This window comes from Amphibalanus amphitrite, unplaced genomic scaffold (genome assembly GCF_019059575.1).
Source record: "Amphibalanus amphitrite isolate SeventyFive unplaced genomic scaffold, NRLGWU_Aamphi_draft 000863F_arrow, whole genome shotgun sequence".
NCBI classification, from domain to species: domain Eukaryota; kingdom Metazoa; phylum Arthropoda; class Thecostraca; order Balanomorpha; family Balanidae; genus Amphibalanus; species Amphibalanus amphitrite.
Genome location: NW_024882357.1, coordinates 241,885 through 264,261, shown reverse-complemented (window position 1 = coordinate 264,261; position 22,377 = coordinate 241,885). Strand labels below are relative to the sequence as shown.

The following is a 22,377-nucleotide window of genomic DNA, read 5'->3' as shown; positions in this document are numbered from 1 at the left end:
GTCTGGGCCGACGGCGACCTGTGGCTCCCTCCTGGTCCGACGCGCCGACACCGACGAGGCCCTCCTCAGGCTGCTGAGATGACGTCACACGCCCCCGCGCAACAGGTGCCACGCCCACACACCCCGGAGACCAATGGAAGGGGATTGAAGCATTGGCAGGTAAATTTGGGGTTTGATCGATAGGTTAAACGGTCACTGCACCGTAGGGATATTCCCGATCTAGCCTGTCTTAAGTCCCAGAACCGACTTCTCTCTTAAATCATTCTTTTGGGCTCATCTTGCGTAAAATTGTCTGAATTTTTACGTTACATGTCTCATTTTACCCTTAATAATAATGTTGAGTAGAAAAAATGAGCTCAAAGTCAGGCATCGCTTACTTTTCACACCGGGTAGAAATGGATGCTGAAAACAAGCACGCGATTCTGTGGCTTATAACTGGAAAGCAATGATATCCAGCATGACAAGTGGCATATGGTCTAATGGCCACATCATTGTGGAGTATGTGGATGCATTACAATAATATATTTGTCAAATTTCGGGGTTCTAAACGCCAAATAAAAGATATATTGTAAACGGTGTTTTAGTTATCAGTACGGTTTTGAAAAACATAGAAAATCAACAACTTTCGACAAAAGTTGACACTACAAATTTGACACCATTCGATTCTTTGAACAATTCTAGGTTAGAATTACATTGTAACTTTTGCTACTTTTTGCTCCTCTCGGAATTCGGCCGCCTCATAACATAGACGGTAGTAGGGCGGCACACGGTTGAAGCTGCTGAAACTAACCAAAATGCAGTTTTATCGCTCATATCTAAAATTTGCCCATTCCTTACATCATAAATCGCTGATGGTTGAATGGTCAACTTATTTTTGACCACAAGGCACAGTGGGGATTTTTCCGATCTAGCGCGTCTTAATTCCAAAAATCTTTTTTGGATTTTTGTTTTTTTTGTGTCAGTGGGGCTAAGAGATGTCTGATTGTTTCATATAGCATGGCATTGTTTTATCTGTATGTCCACAGCAAGACTAGGAAAATGCGCCAAAAGTTCACACTCATGCGTGATTACTCAATGGGCTCAGTAAGGCCCGAAAGTATAGCTCAATGTCATTGTCCTGTCCTGTTGGTTTTATTCTTGCGAGGTCTTAAAGTTGTATATCGTCTGAAAGGCACCTTTATTAGGAATGGAATGGCAAACAGAAAGCATGCCCAACCTTACTAAGGTCACAAAAATGCCATTTACAAAAACAACAGACACCATATTGAAGGAATGGTATTCTAAATAAATTGTTATGGGAAATCAACAATGTTTTCCACACTTTTCCACTCCAAAAACATATCCTATCGAATTCGCCACTTTCTCCTGCACAAGACAACGCCTAGTTTGGCTGCCGGAACTTGCCTGAACACGGAATATTCACATTAGAGTATCTAATACCCCACTCTAGGAGCGTTAGGGCAAACAGCACGATATAGGTATGCTCCGGACATAGGCGAATAATTTTACCTCGTGAGTTATATGATGCATATTTTCTGAGACACATTCATTAGGAATAGGATGGCAAGCGTAAATTATACATACCGTAACCTTATTAACCCTCGCATTTGTGGGGAGGGGGAGGGGGAAGTGGTTGGATAAAACCCCATGGTTTTCCGCAAATTGCTCGCGCAAAAAGCGGCCGATAGCGACAAAACTTTCGGTGCCCTCGAGATCATCAATTGTACATCTAATCTAAAAATTTCATGACTCTGACCCAACTGACCTTTGACCTGTGGCATATTCCTCGAGACCATGTTTGGCCGGAATCGCGATTCGGCGTATGCCAGCTCACATTATCGGCGGTTTCCAGTCTTTTTGTGGTTTTAAACGTTTAAATATGTGAAATGATGTTGGTGCCATGCATTATGGTGGGTGTCAAGGTCACGTGAAGGTCAAGTCAAGGTCATTGACCTTTGATGACCTTGATTCACTTTTTCGAGTTTTACTTGTTTCTAGGGTAGTTTTTGGTGCTGATTTCGAATTAAGCAACCATTTGAATATTTACGAAGTAGTTCTGGTGCCATCGTACCATGTTACGAAGCTGTCAGTGGTAGGTGACTCTTACTATGGATGGCCGGCAGGACGCCTACTGGTTGATCTGACCTGACCTGACCCGACCTGGCATTAATGCATAAAGACATCGTCTGTGATCAAAACTAACATGAAATTCGTGATCAGCACCCCAAAATACCCCGTCACACCCGAACTTTACGAAGTTTCAAGAGGCCTCGATTTCCCAACTTTAGTTGGGTCATTAAACTGACTTGGAAAGTCAACTAATGACCTTGGACTTTGAAATTGGATACATTCGGCCTCATCTCGTCATAGGCAGCACGCTTGATTTTTCCGCGAAGCTCTAGCTTGATCAGGGGCCAAACGGCTGAGACAGGGGTCCAATTGAACCCCCTAAACTATGTTGATTATGCACATTTACAGGTAAACATTCTCACCAGAACACACCAGCCAACATCTGTGAACAATCTGGCTACAATACTACCTATGGTTTGCCCTCTACGAATTAAGACGTGCTAGATCGGAAAAATCCCCACTGTGCACTGGTCAGGCTTATGAGCCGAGTATCGAAATTATACGCGATTGCTAGAGTAAAAATAATGATAATCTAAATACTAAATTGCTGCAGAGCATCACGTTAAAACGGGAGTTGAGATTTCTTCGTCTCTTTACTGTTCGCTGGTGCTCAGGAGATCCATGGTAAGCCTAACGCATGCCTGGTAAAAAGTTAAAGGGACCCTCCCACCTTCAAAAAAGTTAATGAATTGGCATGAAAGTGATGTCGCTCGGTTCAGAAAGAGCAAAAACGAATATCTACCAAATTTCATCGAAAAATATTCACCGGTTTTCAAGATAGGTATTAGACTTTTAGGGGAGAGCGGGGCCAGTTGAACCACTTTTTATATATTGACATGCACAGCGAGATCTAGTTGTCATATCGAAAAATGCACAATGCCATGAAAAAATATGCTCTTTTGGCTTTATTTTAAGATATGTAAAATTATGTTTCAAACATATTTTGCTGCCAAACGCATGCTTATAAAACAGCTCTACGCCCGTTTCAAATGACCCCGATGCGAGGGTCAATTGAACCAGCCCATGGGGTCAATTGCACCTATCCCTAACAATGGGATGTTTTCCTCTTTAACCCGCGCGGGGCTGGGGTCTCCAGCCGAACCGCCGAACGCGCGGGGCTGGGGGGGGGGGGTAAATTTTACCCCCCCTGTTATCTCCCGAACTAATGGTCCGATTTGGAAAATTCAAACGCCAATCGAAAGCTCTCATCACGAACTACTAAAAACATGTACTTAATTTAAAGTTTGAGGTCAAGGTCAAGGTCAGGTCAAGGGTACAAATTGCAAGTTTCTACAGTATCGGCCTTGCACCGTAGTTGCCGAAGAATGGAGTCATGGACTGAGACTGATCGCCCAAAACGTGTTCTTAGGCTACCAAGACAATATTCGCTGCATACAATATCATTCAGAGGTCAAGGTCAAGGTCAGGTCAGGTCAGGTCAGGTCACCAAAAAACAAAATATAGAAAAGGGCATGTGCGACACATGTTTTATGGGTCATTTTATTCATAGAATTCAATAGGCACACTCAATAAGTGATATGGAACACCTCTGGATGAATTTCAGGTCGAGGTCAGGTCAAGGTCAGGTCAAGTGAGGTCAAATTTTGAAGTTGGTTGTTAAGGCCTAAAAAGGTGTCTATCTGATGCAGTTTTTCACGGCAAATCGAATGGTGCTATTTTTGTTTCCATACGAGGTCTAGAACTTCCAAAAAAGTCATTTTTTAAAAAAAATTGTGTGTCGTGACGTCATAAAATTTTGAATAACTCCCACATTTTTGAACCGATTCTTCTAAAATTTGGTATGTAGGTGCACATAGACCACTTCTCTGACATATATTCCGGTTTTTTCGATAGACTCAAAATTTTGGATTTTATAATGATTTTCCCAAAAAAATCAGTTTTTTGAAAAATTTTAGGCCAAAATCCAAAATTTTCAAAAAACCGAGATCGCCATTTGATAGACAAAGTAAAATTACGTATAACCTTTTTTGTTACGTCTTGATTCCTTTAAAAATGAAGATGTTAGCGGCGTTTGAACTTTTGCCGTTTTTGAGGCGAAAATGGCGAACATGACGTCACTAAAACGTCAATTTCTCAAAAATTTTCCGACGGATTTCGCTCAAATTTTCAGGGAACGTGTCAAATTGATGTAAAAAAAGGTACTGAAAGTTTGGCGGCGCTGCGCGCCGCCGTTTTTGAGATATCGCAAATATTCGCGAGGGGGGTAAAATTTACCCCCCCCAGCCCCGCGCGGGTTAAGGCCACTTTCTTAAGGAGATATTTTGTCCGGTTTACTTTTCCAAATGCTACATTCAATAGGTCGTCGGGAAGCTAAAAGTGCAAAGTTCCTCATAATAGGTGACATAAAGTACAAAGACTATGGTAAAATGGGCGGATGAGGAAAATGAGAAATATCTCAGGCTATAGTGTGCTTTCAAGCAAAAGGCTGGAGAAAAAGGGGTCAAAAATTGAGCTCTATTAAACTACTATTTCAGTTTAAAAGCTCATTTCAAAGGTGGACTGTTTCCTTTAATGTTAACAGCCCCTGAACAATAACCAATGCAAAGGTCACCGGGGTCCATTGAAACGGCCTGTGGCCCTGTTTCAACTGACCCTCAGAGAAGCGTTTCAATTGACCCCATCCACTCCCGCCATCTCGCACGCGCCGTAAAGCACATGTCAATCGAGCTGGAGGGACGGCATCATGCTGAATGAAGGGCCAAATAAGGTGTTATTCCGGAGCCAGGAGTTCTTCTTTCAGCAAACAAAGGTATATGAGATATCACAAAATATTCATAAAAACGATTTCTCCCAAACGCCCCTCAAAAACACAAAAACAAGTGTCAAATCAAAATTACCGTCAGTTTGCCGCCCAAACGCCGTTGACAAAGGAAGTGGTCGAGCGCGGATGCGCAGTGGTGTCGGCAACGCCATATGTTGCATACTGTTGAAAATAAAGCCATGTTTCATCTGACCCGGTGTTTCAACTGGCCCCGCTCTCCCCTACCTTTGTTTACTTTTTGGGATCTCCGCTGTTCCTAGCGACTTTATTTGAAAGTGCGGCATTTGTTGCGCGCAAAGCAGCATATACCACCGCGTGCTACAAAACGTTTTAGTCAAACATCAGTGGCGGATCCAGGGGGGGGGGGCTGCGGGGGCTGGCAGCCCCCACCCAAGGAAAACTGGCGCCACTGCGCCGAAGGCGCAGTGGCGCCAATTTTCAATTCGCAACTCATCGGTGCCGCATACTAGGACTAGGATGCAAAAATCAGTCGAATAACGTCGTTTCAGTACGCTCCGCACCGATATTTCCAATCGTGTGGTGTCACTGTACATACTGATCCTGGGCGCCTCTTGTCAGGGCCACTGGGCGCCAATATTTCAGCGCCAATACGATGCGACTATGGCGCCCATCCGGGGCGTGGCGCCCAATTATGACCTGCAGCCCCTCCCCAGTGAAAATCCTGGATCCGCCACTGTCAAACATTTAACGGACGTTCGAAAGCCTGATGACGTCATCAGATTCCCGTAATGGTTAAGAGATAGGGACCACGCTGGTCCCACCCTGCAAGTAAAGGGAAGAAATTTCTTGAACACCATAAAGCTGCGGGGGTTGCGACCAGGATAAATGGTGGTTTCTGAGCCTGGCCGCAAACTTGGCTATCTCAACTCAAAACTAATGTTAAGGTGGGAGGGTCCCTTTAAATATTTAACCTCGGTGCACGGCGGACGATAGAAGATAATTTTGGCATCATTATGTTCGTCATGCTCACGACTGAGATCACGTGACCAACCTGACCTCAGGCGACCCTTATGAAAAATATAAGGTATGCAAGTTATGAGCACCTATTCAGGAAATTACTATGTCCTGCAGGCTGCAAGTTCCATCTCTCTGCAAAAGATGATCCGGCACTGAAGACGTTGAGAATGTGCGATATGCTGGAAAGCATACAGAGGGTCACTTATGACACCATAGCTCAGTGACCTGACCCTACCTGAAAATGTGGTTGTTGGGGCATTCCACGATAGATCGTACCAGGCCCGTCACCCTCATCTCTCAGATTTTAATGAAAATCGGTCCTAGGGGTAATCATAGGCCCCAAAGACGCCTGGCAAAATATCAGCCTTCTCAGATCAAAACTTTTTGAGTTATATTGCATTACATTTTTTTAACTTCGGTTTGTAACGGTGAGTTTGATGGCCTATAACTCAAGAACGGGTTAAGCAACCAACAAAAAGTAAACAACACTAAGCTTGCGATGAATCAAAAATCAATATTACTATTTAAAAATTCCAAAGAAAAAATTTCATTGTTGAGAAAAAACCTTAATATTTTTTCATTTGCCTCTAATGACTTTTGGGACCAAAATTTTTCACATTTTTATTTTTTCAAAATTAACTTCATGTCATTGCAAATCGACATGCAAAAAATTAGAAAGGTGTTCTTTCTATAAGTTCCTCGTTTTCCCGAAAACAAAATGGGTTTCGGAGGGGTTGATACGACCCCAGCACGCCGTTTCGCTTCTAATAGAGCTAGAGCCTCGCGGAAAAACGAGCGTGTGTGCCGTTACAAGTCGCAGCGATTGGTACCCGATTTTAAGGTCTCAGGTTAACCGGTAGTGTCTGAGGTCAGGTCAAGTGACTGAAGTTACGGGTTCGGTTTTTAGTAACTAACTTCGCAAAAAATGGCCGCACAGCCGCGATTTTGGCATCATTGTGTTCGCCTAGCTCAGGTGCATCGAATGGTATACTTTTTGCTAGGGTGAGGTCAACTTAAGTAGTTGACCTCGGGTCAAGGTCAGGTCAGAGCCCCTCAGGTCACGAAGCTGGGCAAAGGGTATCATATGGCATATCATTCGATTCGGAAGGTCTTCCCGAGTCCATTGGTGGCTTTCGCGACTCTCTAGCTCCATTTGATCGGGAGTTATTGACGAAAAACTAGTACGACCCTAATGACGTCATAAATGACGTCACGCAAGGTTAACAATGCAAAAGTGAAGCATTGGACTTTGCAAGGAGTGCATGAAATCACGATACCATGTACGTGAGATCAGGGGCGGATCCAGGAATTTTCGGGAGGGGGGGCGGCAAGTCGAAATGGGGGCGACCTGGCGATCCGGGGGCGCTCCATACAAAGGGGGCGCCAAACCGTCAAAATCGGGAGCTAAAAGCCCGCGCCGTGCTAGGGGGCGTTATTGCGCTCCCCCTCAGGTTTTTCGCAAATATCTGGAAAACGGCTGCGCGCAGCGCCGCCATTTTCAGCATACCTTATCATGCATCTTTTTTGCACATGTTGTAAAAATGTCTGACGCGGGTGATGGAAGGTCAGGTCACCAGGTTATGCCAAGTGACCTAGCCTAAGAAAAAGTTCAAATGCTTACCATTGCTATACCGACTGAACGATTGCTTTGAACCTTTCAGCGATTGATGAAAGCAACACTATTCATGAAATGTATATCTCGGAATTTCGATATCTGTGACCTAAGGTCAGGTCAGTTGTGCGACGTCTCCATTAGGTAGGTAGGTATAATTAAGTCTTTGGGAGAAAACTGAAAGGCATCTCTTTTGGACGAGCGCCATTCTAGACAATATCAAGCATTGGGATACATATAAAATTAACACACTGAATAAGAACATTGCACCTAGTGTGACCACTCATTATGTCCCAGAGGTCATCCCATGTCATGAAAGGTCCGCAGCAGTTTTTTTTTTTAAATAACTTTTGATAGATTCAAGCTAGAGCGATAAAAACACCTCAGCTGTGTTCAGCTCGACGATACGCATCGACTGCTATGCATCATGACCTTTCCCGGTCAGGTCATGACCTTGACCTGAGGTCAAATTCTCAAAATTACCCTTCATAAGGTCAACCTTTAGTTTGTTCGACGTGTCTCGACGACAGAAACGCAATGCTGGCAAACGTAATGTCGAGACTCTCTTGAGTCAAAAGTTATTGCAGGAAAACATTGTTCGTAAAAAGGCTATTTTTAGTCTTTTGCCCTCTGAAGGCTAAACCGTTGACCTGAGGTCAAATCTGAGCGCAGCTTGCAGAAACACCTTTAAAAGGGCTATCGAATGCGCTTTTCTGCGGCGCTATAGCTCTATTGGTTTCCGAGTTATGTGCCGCTGCTTCGAAAACGGAAAAATGTTGAAACAGACAACATTTTACCTTTGATGACCTCTGGTGACCTGACATTCGACCTGACCTAAAAAATGACCGTTTTGTTTTCGTCCTGTTTTTTGACGATCTTTCGAATGCCGCTTATCGCGTGTCACTACGCGGCCCAGGAGCCGAATTAGACGAGGGAGTGTCCCCCCCCCCTCCCCAGCAGGACACGGAAAACTCAGACCACCAGCACGGCACGGGTTAAAAGTCGTAGATGGGCACCGCTACCCTAGCAAAAGATATTAGCAAAAAGGTGACCTCCATTTACTGGTGCAGTCCTCCTCCTCCCGGTCCTTTTTCTGGAAGCGTCTCACTTATGCTGGTATGCCTCACTTCCCGGGGGCGCCCAACCTCTGCTTGGATCGCCTAATCCATTATGGAGAGACCCACTTTGCTTAAGTCGCCTCATTTCTTCCTTCTAAGAACGACCAATTTGCTGTAGGCGGCCCACTTATCTGGGACGCCCATCTTTTGCTAGAAGTGCCCCTCTTCTTCCTGATGCGTCCCACTTCTACTACGAGTGCACCTTTTCTGTTAGGGCGCCCCTTTGCTGCTGAGGAGTCTTTTCTACTGTGAATAGGGCGACCCTCTCCTGTTTGGCGACCCCAAATTCTGCTGGAGGCGCCCCACTTCTGCCCAACTCTTGGTGGGGTGCCCCTCTCTTGCAGGGGGCACTTCTCTTTTGCTGGAGACGCCACTCTTGTGGGGGCGCCCTTCCACTGCGGGGAACGTCTCTCTTCTGCCAGAGGCACCCCTTTTCTTCTTATGGGGCTCCTGTTTTTTTTTCTGGGGCGAGGCGACCCTCTGCTGCTCGGAACGGGGCACACCTCTCCTTTTACTGGGGCACCGCCCCTCTGCTGGGGTTGCCCTTCCGCTGTCGTCAGGGGCGCCCCTCTTGGTAGAATATACTCCTTTTCTTTTTGTAATGGGGCGCCCCTCTTCTACCGGGGGCGCCCATCTGCTGCTGGGGCGTCTGTCTTCTGCCGGATATTGTCAATGGGGCGCCCATATCCTGTTTGGCGGGCCCAACCTCTGCTGGAGGCTGCCTATTTCTGATTAACTTTTGCTGTGGCGCCTCTCTTCTGCTGGGGCGCCCCTCTTCTGCTTGGGGCGCCCGTCTCCTACTGGAGACCCCTCTCTTCTGCTGGGGCGCCCCTCTTCTGCCAGTGGCACCCATTTTCTTACTATGGGGCTCCTTTTTTGCTGGGGCGCCCAGCTGCTGTCAGGGCGCCCCTCTTCTCGGAATGGGGGCGCCTCTCTCCTTTTGCTGGGGCGTCGCTCCTCTTCAGGGGGACACGTCTCCTGCTAAGGGTGCCCTTCCGCTGCCAGGGGCGCCCCTCTTGAACAGAACGTATTTTATATTCTTGTAACGAGACGCCCTCTTCTGCTGGGGGCGCCCATCTGCTGCTGGGGCGACTCTCATCTGCTGGGAATAGGCAATTGGGCGTCACTCTCCTGCTTGGTGAGCCCAACTTCTGCTGGAGGCGCCCTATTTCTGCTGAACCTTTGCTGTGTCGCCGCTCTTCTGCTCGGGGCGCCCTCTCTGCCGCGGGATATGGGCGCCTTTTTCGGATGGCGGGGGGGGGGGGCGGCCGCCCCCGTCGCCCCCCCTGGATCCGCGCCTGCGTGAGATAGTTTTAGATCATTCTCGGCGCCAAAATAACGGTTTTTTATATTTCCCCATTGACTTATAACAGTGATGTCACGTGACCGACCTGACCTCATGTAACCTTAAAAAATTCCCAGATATACAGGTTGTGAGACCTCTGGAGGACACCATGTATGCGTCCTGTAACTTTCATCTCGGACAGCTATGGTCATTGGCGTCCAAAACAATGTCAGAACCAAACAGCCTTTTTCACCCTCGCGCTTATAAGAAAGAGGGTTGGATGAACCCTCTTTTCACTTTTTTTCAGATGACTCAGACTTCAATTGAAATTTCAGTAACCCGTGATGTCATTAGGCAGCTTTACCACGCTATTTGTAAGCTCCCCTCCCGAAATCACTATTGGAAACCGTTATCGTGACGTAAAATAAATACATTTATAGAAAGAACACCTTCCTAATTTTTTGCATATTTCTTAACAATGAGCCAAATATTTTTCTAAAGAAATAAAAATTCAAAAAAATTTGGTCCCAAAGTCCAAAAAATACAAATGTAAGAAAACTCGACATGTCATATATCAAAAATAGCGTATTTTTTGAAATTTCAAAAATGCATATCAATCTCTGTTTCATTGCCAGTTCAATGTTATATACCATTTGGCATTTGAATAATCCGTCTTAGAGTTACAGCCCGCCAAACTTAGCGTTTCAAGGCAAGATCCAAAAAATGTTATACACCATAACTCAAAAAATACTTATCTGATAAGTCTGAAATTGTTACAGGTGGATTCAGAGCCCCTGATTACCCCTGAGACCAATTCTCGTCAAATTCCGAGAGATGAGGGTGTCAAATTGGAAAAAAGTGGTACGATCTATCGTGGAATGCCCCTGTTGTCACAAGCTTCGGCTTGAATCAAAGGTCAGGTAGGTATGTCAACTTTTAGCTCTCTATCGCAAACGTGTTCTGAGCACTCACGATAAAGCTGTCAGGGGGATGGCACCTAACCCCCCCCCCCCTTGTGACCGGGTCAAATATTATCGTAATTATGTCTAAAATAATTGCTTCTTACGCATACTTCTGCCGAGGACCTGTCTTCGAACATAGAGGGAAATTTGCCAAGGCTAGAGGCCATAACTCAAGCGTTTGAATAATTTGCCTCGTGTGTGAACTGTGAAGCATTGCGGCACAGCATGTGAGGCTTTGCGGCACAGCATGCGTCAGGCGCCATACGACAGAGACATCTAGCGACACTGACGGCAACTATTCATTGACTTCTGCTGCGCAGTAGAGTCGTGCGGCAGGACATACGCACAGGCATATTGGTAGCGAAATGCATCTAATCTCGAATAAACATATCATGAGCCAGTGGTACCGACAGAAAGTGGGATACTTGACATTTCATCGAACCGTTTGAAGTTTCAGGGTGATTTTGTGTTGCCGTAGAGTAAGGCTTTCCCTTCTTTGTTCGGCCTATCAGCAGCAAGTTCTTAGTGAAGCGTTCATAAATATGAGCTACGCGAAAATTCCTGATCTGACGCCGCAGCTCGATGGATGTCGAAAAGGCAGCCACTGACATTTTGACAACCACCTTCTACCACGATTTAGTTTCTCATTAATGGTACCATGTATCTCGCTAATTGAATATCAAAATGCATTTGGGTCGACTCGGGGCACTAACGCTCAGATTCGAACTACTGACCGCGTTGGTCCAGTTTCCGTCTGTCACCTGTGGCACGATAGATTTATGATCTGACTGGGGGCGATCTGGCTCGAGCGAGCGATTCTCCCAAACCATCCATCCACCAGGCCTCCGAGGATGAGCTCAAACTGGCACAGCTCAATTAGAAACGTCAGCATGCCGGCCGGAGTTCATTTGTAGGATTTCTTCTCTAGGTCAGTGCACCGACCCCCTCAGCCCATCCCCCGGGTATAAACCTATTCGAAGCAGAATTAGCCCAGAGAAGTGACAGTCCAATGCCGATTTTAACTGAACCAAAATGACGAGGTCTGCTTTGATGGATCCCACACAGGCTAAAACACACAGCAGTGACGTCACGCACAGAGAAAGCCGATGTAAGTACAGCACAGAAAAAATCCGTTGCAATTTCAGTGCATTTCATTTCATCGAAGCATTTACGTATCACATAGTTGTCCGACCAAGTGCCAGTGATCCGATAAAATGTACAACACAGTATTCGTAGTAATCACGACAGTCTCATGTAACACGGGACGACAATGTCTAAGCGCAGCGTGGACAAGGATATTCATATCTGACTGGGTGGTTTTCAGAAACCGGTGCACAACCTGCAGTGAATGGACATAACACAAGCTCACATTCAAAATCCGGTCATCAGAAGCCGAAACACATAAGCTGATTGAGCGAAACAAATCACATTCAAAGGATATCATCAGCCTGTTTGACCACTACAGAACCAGCCAAAAGGTATCACACCATCATACAAAGCACACATGACGATGAGCGCACCAATGTCCTTCTCGTCTCCAGTGGGAGTCCGTTGAGTCTCCTTGCGACCAACCACTCTGTCACGCCACACGACCTGTGTCAATGACGGAGGGGCTGGGCGGCATCACTCGGCTTTCACCTTCTCCGGGGCGCCTCTAGCCCAGCCCCAGATGCTGCGCAGCGACATCAGCACGGGGATGCTGACCGGCAGAAACAGCGGAATGTAGATAGCGTATTTCTGGTCGTCCGGGAAATAAAGCAGCGCCAGCATGCTCGGGTCGTAGATGGCCCGCTCTGAGTTGGCCAGTGCTCGACACGAGCTGGCGTACGCGTCCGCCTCCCGTCCCTCGGCGAGGTAGCGCGCCGCCTCCTCGGCCGCCGCCACGCCGTCCTGGACAGCAGCCCCCACCGAGTCGTCGATGACGATGTTGGAGATCTGCTCCAGCATGGCGGCCAGCGAGGCCAGGTTGCGGCGCGCGCTCTCCACGTTCTCTACGGCGCGCAGCCTGCGGAGCGCCATCAGCTCCCAGCCACGGAGTCCGCTGGGGCCGGCCGGTCGGACGACAGCCTCAAGCGGCGGCTCCGGCACACCCAGCAGCAGGCGCAGCTGCGTTACCAGCACCGTCACCACGCGACGCGCGTCCACCGTCTCCTGGCCAGCCGGCGGGTTGTACACCTGCACCCCACCCCAGCGCGGCGAGAGGAACGCGTCGGCGGCGCCGGCCGGCCGCAGGTGCAGCGGCCGCTCCGCCGGCGAGGGCACGTATACCACGAACTGCAGCGTGGGCCGGCCGGAGACGGAGGCGCCCAGCCGGGCCTCCAGCGGGGTGACCACCAGCGAGAGCTGCTCCTCCGAGAGGAAATACTCGCCGGCCGTGTCGTCCCACCCGGGCCGCACGCCCAGGTCGGCGTGGTAGAGGTGCTGAGACTTGACGGATATGTTGGCCAGGGGTCGCAGCCGCTCGATGACCGGCTCCAGCAGACGGCCGGCTGCACCGCTGCCGTCCCAGAGAGGTTTTGGAGAGAGCGGCCGTGGCGCCGCCACCGACACCAGCAGGTCGTAGGCGGGTGCCGAGCGGACTCGGCGCGTGGCCACCGCGTCAGACACATCGCCGACCACCGTCTGGCGGAGCAGCGCGGCCAGCTGCTCAGCACCCACTGCCGACGTCACTAACACGTCAGTGTAGCGTCCGAACATCACCGGCGCGGCGGCTGACGGCACCAGCCGCTCGGGCAGCACTATCAGCCGCAGGTGGTCCGACTCTCCGACAGAGTTCAGCGCGTCATCCGCCGCCCACGGGTCCGCGGCGGCGGCTAGCCGGCCCCGCTCGGCCTCCGTGAACGAGCGGCCGTCCAGCCGGCAGTCGGGCAGCAGCGGCGCCAGGCCGGCCGCGAGCCGCTCGGCGGCCGGCCCGTTCTCCGCCAGCACCTCCAGCCGGGCGCCGTCGCCCACCCGCAGCTCCAGCTCCTGTAGACCGGCGATGCCGCCGTACGGGATGGCCGCCCGGTAGATCTCGGTGGTCTTTAGCCAGACAGGCACGCCGACGGCGATCACGGTGATGGCGAACGACAGAGCGGCCAGCGAGCGCGCCGTGCGCGTGTCGTCCGCGGCGTCCGCGCCGCCGCTGCCGCCAGCCATGACTGCTCACGCTCTGACAGCTATGTCAGCAGGGCATTGCTACAAAAGGCAGTCCCTAATGCTGAAACAGATATGAAAATGTCACACTGTTCATACAACTTTTTCATGTTCATCTTTCCTGGACCAAAATAAAAATGCCTAACAAAAGCAAATATGTTAAGTTAAAGGAAGTTACAAGGAGCGCATTTTTGTGTGATATAAAAACAGATGTCTGAAAAATCAAATTATCAATGAACAAAGTATTATCATCTCCATGACCAATATGCACTATAAATGAACTATGTACTGAAAATCTTTAGTAATAAGCATGCTGATCTTAAAAGCAAGCTATTACTAGGGGAACTGCTCTTATTTTTTACTGTTTGTTTTATTGCTTCATCAGCATCTGTACTTATAAATATAAAATAAGGAAATGACACACCCATATCATTCCAAATTTGATATATATTTATATAATATTTAGTTTTTTATTAAGTTTAAGTTTTTATATAATATTTAGGAAAAATGGTGGCATGAAATATGGATTAAAGTGAACAATGTTTTAATACATTATTAATGAATGTGGACATCTGTGCCCTAAAAATCACTTTATATTTTTCAACATCAATGTAGATGTCAGTAAAGAAATGGAGCACCTATAGGCTATAGATCACTATGACGTACCTGATGATAAATTAAAGAATGGGTAGGAAGGCACTTAGCTCTGAGTAAGTGACACTTCTGTCCGTTTTTATCTCACCCTTAGCCTGTAATCTATCAATATCATATGAAAAATCTAAATACACTTTAACTAGGACTAAGCCACTAACTACTAAGCTATGGAGTCTGGACTGAGCCAGTCCATGTTTTATGGCATGTGGCTGCTAGCCTAAGCCACCTTTCAGTTTTCATGGAAACATCAACAATTTTCGGTATATGTCAAGTTTAGGTCCTAACTACAATTGTGACGCCGTTGATACGAATATGAAACAGCAAAAATTTTAGGTTTTAGGTTAGGTTAGGTTGTAGGTTTGTAGGTTTTAGGTTGTAGGTAGGTAGGTTTGTAGGTTAGGTTAGGTTAGGGTAGGTTTGTAGGTTGTAGGTTGGTAGGTTATAGGTAAGTAGGTAAGGTTAGGTCAGGTTTGATTATGTTTTTTTCTTTTATTTGCGAGACATATGAGTATCATTTTTGGATTCAGGATGTCAAATAATGTAAAAATATGAAAAATTTATCAATGAAATCTTCTTAGGACTTAAACTTGACATTTACCCAATTTTCATTGTTAAATTCCAATGAAGTTTTTGAAATTTTAATGAAAATATAAGTCAGAAAGCAAAAGAATAGTACCTAGCTGCTTGCAGTGTTGCTGCCAAACTGCAATTCCTTGAGATGAATATTAACATATTCATGGTGTATACAGCATATAAAATGGTTTGAAACGGGACCCAGAGCCCTGCTTGAGGCTGCAGTGCTAGGTGTGGGTATGCAGTAGGTGCCTACCCAGGCTGTATGACTAGAATACCTGAAAATGCGTTCCGGTTTGGTGACGTCATTGTGTGAATAGTTCACGACGCACATTTTCTGAGGGAAACTTTGGAATAAATAGATTATTTCAGATTTCTTGCAACATTCAGAAATACTTCAAGGAAATGTATTTTTTCATAATTATTTTTTTCAACTCCTCAATTGCTCACACCATGACGTTATCCGTCCTGCTAATTTCTTGAGAAACCACCTGGTAATTGGTATTTAATCTGACATCTCATGAGATGCCTGCTTAATGACTACCTTATTGCTTTGGTGCCTACCCTACCCATCACAAATAAAAATAAGCAGCATTTCACCCTCAAGGCTCAAGCCTTTGCTGTGGAATCCGATGACTCAGTTCAAATTGACACAAACGCTGGTAGGAGCCAGCAAAACAAAAGTTTATCCTTACTTACAGTTAAGACTATGAAGGGTTATTATCTTAATTATTTACATACACTGTGCTTAATTGCACGTTATCGAAAAAGACATATAATTAATAATTATACATAGATATTTCAATTTGAAAAATTGTCACCGTCGTCACTCACCTTCCATATACATTTGGTATATAGGGCCAAGGCCGTATATTAGGAGGTAAACTCGTCAGGCGGTTTGTTTACATTTGCTCAGCTGACGAAATGACGTCAAAGGTCGTCCACCCTCACGGATCAGGCAGCCGCATGCAGTACAATATGCGGACGTTTTTGGGAATTGAGACGACTTTAGCGATATTGAACGATTAAGTTACGTTATACCAGCTTCTACAAACCTGCAAACCGGTTTATGATTATGTGGTGCCACAAAAACCAGTGTGGAAGGAGTTTATATTGATGCATTATCGGCTGGAAAAACACCATAACTTCGACCGTAGCCGACTGAGCCAACATTGACCTATGCTTGGTTATGGGTCAGCATAGTTGCCAGAATGTCATAATTTACGCGGATTTGAACAACAACTATAGCATTAGACGTACGATTACGAGGGTTTGCTCACAACAGTTAGGTATACCGAGCAGAGCATATACCCGGCCGGGGCACCAGCGCCGAAACTGAAGCGTGAACGGTGGCCTGCGACAGGAACGCATATGGCTGCCAGTGATACGGTATGTGGTGGCGCATCGGATGCAGCCCTGCCACTTTCGGTCCAGAACTGGCTGCCATTCGTTGGTCCCAGTCCAGCTGCCTCAATCGGTCCCGGTTTAGACGCCTTTGCCGGCGCCGGTTCAGACGTCTCAGTCTTTCCCGGTCCGGAAGTCTCAACTCAAACTTTATTGAACAATCTTATCGACATTATCTTGGTAGAAAACACAATACAGTAAGACAGAACAAACGAGCAAACTCAAGCAGCACTTCAAAATGACGATAGTCAGCGTGTTTCAGCAGCATCCACGCGTCGCTCCGCGCTGTCTCACAGCACCCCACGGGGTCAAACCACTACGTGGGTTCGTAACACGCTGGCAACAAAACATGGGTTACCAGCGACCAACACAAAACTTTGAGAGCAGGGGTCCATCCAACCTAATTTACAAACACAGCAGCCCCGTCAATGGCCATTAGCGCCAACCCCGCCGGCGGCAGCAGGAGCGACAGGCAGGGACAGCGCATGCAACTCGATCGCAAAACCAATCTTCTAGCATTGCTCTGCGTCTATAAAGGAGAATATCCCGCGCTCATCTACCCTTCAGGACCTGGCCGGGGACACTAACGAGACGCGGACATTACCCACTCAGCTGAGCAGTGAGCACCCTTTCGACCGGTCCGGGGCCCAGCTCTCGCCACATGACCGAAGGGTTAGGGTGCTGTCCTGTCCTGCTGTTCTTTTGCTGTCCTCCATCAGTCGGCTCCGAACCACCAGCCTCGCTGCCGCGCCGGGGTCCGGAGAAGAAGCTGCGCTGAGACGATCTGGAACCATCAGCCGGGCTGTGAGTCCCCACCGCCATGCGGTTGCTGGGACCGGGGCGGTGCAACCACACTCGCGTCCTGACTGCGCTTATGTGCTTCTCTCCTCGGAGCAGAGTCCGGCAGCGCAACCTGACTGACCTGAGCACGCCCCGCGCGAGAAGGCGTCTGGCGTGGCGCGCCGGCCTCGACCATCTGTCACACCGCCTCGGGATTCATGATCCAGATCCGATCGAATCGTCAGATTAAAATGTCTCTTGTATGGTAAACACAGATAAAAATCCCTCCTTCTTGAGTCGCAGAAGGCCAGGGAGGCTTGACAGTCTACGGAGGTCGACGACTGAGAAACGCTCCAGCAGCCTCAGTTGGTCAGCTGCTCAGCAACACTCCGCCAGCGAGACTGAAAACAAAAACCTTCCATGAAATGCAAATTAAGGATGGCTGAAGGATGCATAATACCCAGTAAAACGAAAACTATTCAGTAAACAAAAAATGTCACTTCCTTGCTTGGAAATTTGTATTTTAGTCACTAAATGCCATGGCAAAGGAGCTGCCTAAATCGATGAATGTCAGCAACTCGCCAAACAACCTGTGTAAAACAGTTTGTTATTGTATGTGACTCAGTAGACACAACCTTTTGACCTTAGCCTGCACTAAATATGATAGCAAATTAGCCATGCTCCATTGTCATTTTCCCCTTTGAATTAGGTAATTGTTTTTGGGAGCTGCCACAACTGCACAGATAGGCACATTAACATTGCTCACACACACAGGACAGATTCACTTACTTGTGAGTTGCTGGGTGATGTGTCGTGCCTTGGTCACCAGTCACAGAATAACTGAAGCCTCCTGGAAAAGCGCTGTAGCTGTTGGCGACTGGCGTCACCACAGCTGGTCGGTGGGGCACTGTAAACAAGATGTGACTTTAAACGCTGCTCCAGGTACTTTGGTCATGATCTGTCATAACATAGTTAACATTTCTTCTAATCAAACTAGGGCCTAGGGGAGTTGGGGTGATACTCCTCCATCATACCAATGCGCTAACAAGGATTGAAGAAAACACATGAGCCCTAAAACCAATAAAAAACGAACACAAAACATACCTACTCATTCATAATTATTATTTTTTAATTTGAAAGGAATCCTGTTCACCTAAAAATATTCAGCAAACCACTCACCAATTGCCTGACACCATAGTGCACACAGAAGTTTGAGGCCTGTGTAGGCTGTGCAATATTATATGTGTAGATCAAGATGAAGTACAGTCAGACGTGAGTCAGTAGGTTTTAAGTTGTAGGTTGGTAGATTGTAGGCTTTAAATTGTAGGTTTTCGGTTAGTAGGTTGTAAGTTTGTAGATTGTAGGTTGGCAGGTTGAAAGTTTTTGGATAGTAGGTAAGGTTAGGTCAGGTTAGATTTTAATCTTCACTGTACTTCATCTTCACATTTACCGGCTGTGCGGACTGCAGGCCTGTTGGACCGGATCTTTGTAATACAAAGCACTCGCTCATTCTAAAAGTACTGGTTGTCAAAGACAGAAGAGAAGCGGATGGCTCCCCCGTCCGTGGATGTCCAGATACTTATCAATTAAGGCAGCTTACATGAGTTACAGAAGCAATTGCAGCTTCCTTTGTCCGTCTAGGCTTTAGACAATTGACCACACTTAAAACAAACAAACATGCAATTTCGTTTGGTATTGGAATACATACCAATATTTCTACATTTACAAAAGTATATGATAATTCTTATCAACTACTTGCTGGTAATAATCAGAAAAAAAACTCAGAAATGCCAGACAGAAAAGTATCAAATAACAAGTAACAACAACAATTCAGGGCTGTCTCATCCCTATCTCCGTAACGTGTCGTGTGCGACCAATGACGTCACGGCATTGCGGCGTTCTGATTGGGCGGCAGCTCTGAATCGCCCGACTGGTGGTCCCCGCTCGACAAGCGCACGTGCGCCGACTAGACATTTGTAGTGGCATTGACGGCAGAAAAGGTGAGGTAATGCAGAGCTCTGAATATACTTGAATAGAGTCTAAGCCGTTAGTAATACGTAAAAACGTCAGATAGGTTTCTTGTTCGTCTTGATTTGAGCTTTTATGTGATATAACTTTTACCTTAGTGTCGAGGTTGGCAGCTATATGGGAGAGCCCTAAAGTTGGGTCATTTTCCATAGGATTGCATTACAGCCGTCCGACCCTTCGTACCAGTGACGTCACGAAAATCGCTGCTTCGGCCTAATGAGCATACCTTCTATATAGGGCCTTGACAACAATTGATATCAATTGAAGTACACAAATTTGCAAGCAGAAGATTGTAACACGCGCGCAATAAATGTAAAAAATAGCTAAATTTCTGCTTCAATTCCTTAAACCACTGTCATAAATCGTAATTCCCAACTAATTCACTGCTACGCTAGAACTCAAAGACTACAAGTTTTTAGGTATTGTAACCTTTACAACATGTAGAAAATGTCTTATTAAACCATTTGAGACCAAAAACGTTCCACTTCATCCCGTTTTAGTTGAGAAAACAGCAAAGAAAGTGGACGACCTTTGACGTCATTTACCTTCTGATTGGCCCAAAAAGCCTTGCCTATGGCGCAACATAGAAACGATGACCCCCTGTATTAGGTATAGGGCCTTGATACATTTGAAAAAAAAACTGCGTCACAAGCATATTTACGTCTGGACAACGAGTTGCGGGGAAAAGTGCTGATTGTGTTGCAGTTTTAGGAGCCGGTGATTAGGCTGGATTTTTGGGTTACTTTTTCGTTCCGATTCATGTATTTCATAGTGTTTGGCTTTTGAATATTTTAGTTCTTTCAGATAAATATTACTTGCCTTACAACTTTTGTAAAAACGTTTCATTTTTTTTATAAGCCGACGTTCAGAGTCCTAAAAATACATCAGCACTACAATCATTGTAAACAAACAAATGGAGCACCACTTGGCTCTGTTCCAAGGCCATTTTTTAGTTTATCTGGTGGTTTTCTTGCTCTTGTACGTCGTTTTGTTGGATGTTTTGAATCCCTTAAGATTGACTTATATCATATTTAAGAAGCATGTTGACTGAAAACAATCTGAAGTATCCAGGAGGCTGACAGAGGTCCTGACTGACTACTGAGTGATAGCAATATCAAGTTGAACAAGTTATGAAATTTTGGTTGATAAACGCAAGTTGATCGGGCTCATATATCAGCAAGAAAAAGTAAAATTAAAAGAGCTTATTGTCCAAAAACAAGCTAAAATTTTGTAGACCTTGGAGCAATACTGAAGAGCACGCTGAGCAGGATCATGCCAGAAAATGTTGACTGACGAGCACATATTGATGTATTGGTATGAATATTGAATGATAACTTACAACAGCAAGATAAATTAGTGCTAACTATCAAGTTAAAATCTAGAATGAATGGACTTGGGCAGTTTTACTATGCTATGCTATGCAGATTGTAATGTCCATCAGATACTCAGTGTCTGGCAAATGAAACATGCGATCATTCCATTGCTACTGGAGGAGACAGCTTGGATCACTAAATCCACTTTATGTTGATTTTGATGTTATAGTTCGTTTTTCTTAAGTTTGCCCCTCACTGTAAACGTCTTTTTGAACACAGCACGAGAATTGCTAGCTGAATTGCTGAGAAAACTGGTTGGCGCACATTGTATTGGAGATATGAATAATATTTTCAAAATAAGTTTTGAACACCGACGATGTAACGTTAATGTTAAACGCCGTGCAATTCATTAATTAGTTCAGACATAATTCCTGAGAAGTCGTCTATCACTGTGGAGCTGTAGGTATGGGTAAATACGAGCTATGAGTCTGTGAAATAGTAAACGAATTTGGTAAAATTGATCGTCTGTGAAATCTGGTGAAATCAATGTGCGCCAACCAGTTTTCTCAGTAATTCAGCTAGCAATTCTCGTGCTGTTTTCAAAAAGACGTTTACAGTGAGGGGCAAACTTAAGAAAAACGAACTATAATCATCATCACTGTATTTCTTGAAAAAAGGATTGTAGTAAAATTGTAAATGTGACAATCCATGCAACGATGTGATCATATTATGTGTTCATAGTCATTCGTGATAGTCATTATTGGTCCAATATACAATGGCAAAGCTCTCAGTCTCAGCGTTTCTTCCTGTGGATGGCCAGCAGTGACTCAGAGCTTAGAAGTATTAGTTTTCTTCACAGGGCTGGGATAAAAAGTACTGAGGGTAATCTTCCACCAAGGAACTCTACTTTGACATGGTATGAGATGTAGGCACAAGTAGGTAGGTGCTCAGTTCCTATAGTCAGTAGTTGTGTATGTTTAGTCGGGCTAGCTTAGATCAGATTGTTAGTTTTTTAATTTGCCAAATGTCCATAAAAATGTGACCTGAGCAATGAGCATACCTGAACCTGACTAACCTGACAGCTGACCTAACCTCAATCATCACACATATTTGCAGCCTACCCAAGACCTGCATGGCAGTAGCACCCAGTTATAGGTAGGTACTCACCCTAACTCAATCTTATTCTTACCTGCTAACCTTCAACTTGCCAAAAGTTAGCTCACATTGCCAAGCTGTGTCCAGGGAAACAGTCAACTGAGGAACTGGCTCATTGGGTGGCTGGTGTGAGTCTGTGCATTTAAAGTGTTTCTTCTCTGAAGCTGCGCTGCACTGCTGTACGTCATGTTAGATGCTCAGAAAATGTGGGAAATGATTACTAAGCTACTTTAGTGCTTTGTTAATGCTCGAGACATGAACAAGTACAGATCCTGCAGGGTACAGCTGAGTTAGGTGCTAGGTGAGTATGTTATGTGAATGTGCTGTTCCCTGTTTGACCGTAAGTATACAAACAAGCACAGGGTCACAGTTATATTCAATCTCCACATAAACATACAACAAAAACGGCCATATAGCCTAACTCCGAACACACCACAGATAACTTAAGCCTTTGAAGGCACAAAAATG

At 46.0% G+C, this 22,377-nt stretch overlaps 1 protein-coding gene and 1 long non-coding RNA gene across 7 annotated transcripts; both read right to left on the bottom strand.

Annotated features, from left to right (window-relative positions):
- Positions 1 to 11,864: 11,864 nt before the first annotated feature.
- LOC122367331 (GPI transamidase component PIG-S-like) lies at positions 11,865 to 16,104 on the bottom strand. 4 transcript variants are annotated; one of them, XM_043340370.1, is made up of 2 exons: positions 16,064 to 16,104; positions 11,865 to 14,066 (listed from the first exon to the last, which is right to left on the bottom strand). In XM_043340370.1, exon 2 carries the CDS (start codon positions 14,003 to 14,005, stop codon positions 12,491 to 12,493), a length of 1,515 nt encoding a protein of 504 aa, XP_043196305.1. In that variant the 5' UTR covers positions 14,006 to 14,066; positions 16,064 to 16,104; the 3' UTR covers positions 11,865 to 12,490. The 4 variants fall into 4 exon arrangements, with proteins under 4 accessions (XP_043196305.1, XP_043196306.1, XP_043196308.1 ...); XM_043340371.1 differs by lacking the exon at positions 16,064 to 16,104 and adding an exon at positions 15,929 to 16,063; XM_043340373.1 differs by lacking the exon at positions 16,064 to 16,104 and adding an exon at positions 15,830 to 15,883.
- A 221-nt stretch (positions 16,105 to 16,325) lies between these two features.
- LOC122367332 lies at positions 16,326 to 19,248 on the bottom strand. Of its 3 annotated transcripts, none has more exons than XR_006254036.1 (3): positions 19,014 to 19,248; positions 18,203 to 18,320; positions 16,326 to 17,814 (listed from the first exon to the last, which is right to left on the bottom strand). It is a non-coding gene; the product is annotated as an uncharacterized LOC122367332 (long non-coding RNA). The 3 variants fall into 3 exon arrangements; XR_006254038.1 differs by having other exon boundaries at positions 19,122 to 19,245; XR_006254037.1 differs by having other exon boundaries at positions 18,593 to 19,223.
- Between the last annotated feature and the right edge of the window lie 3,129 nt (positions 19,249 to 22,377).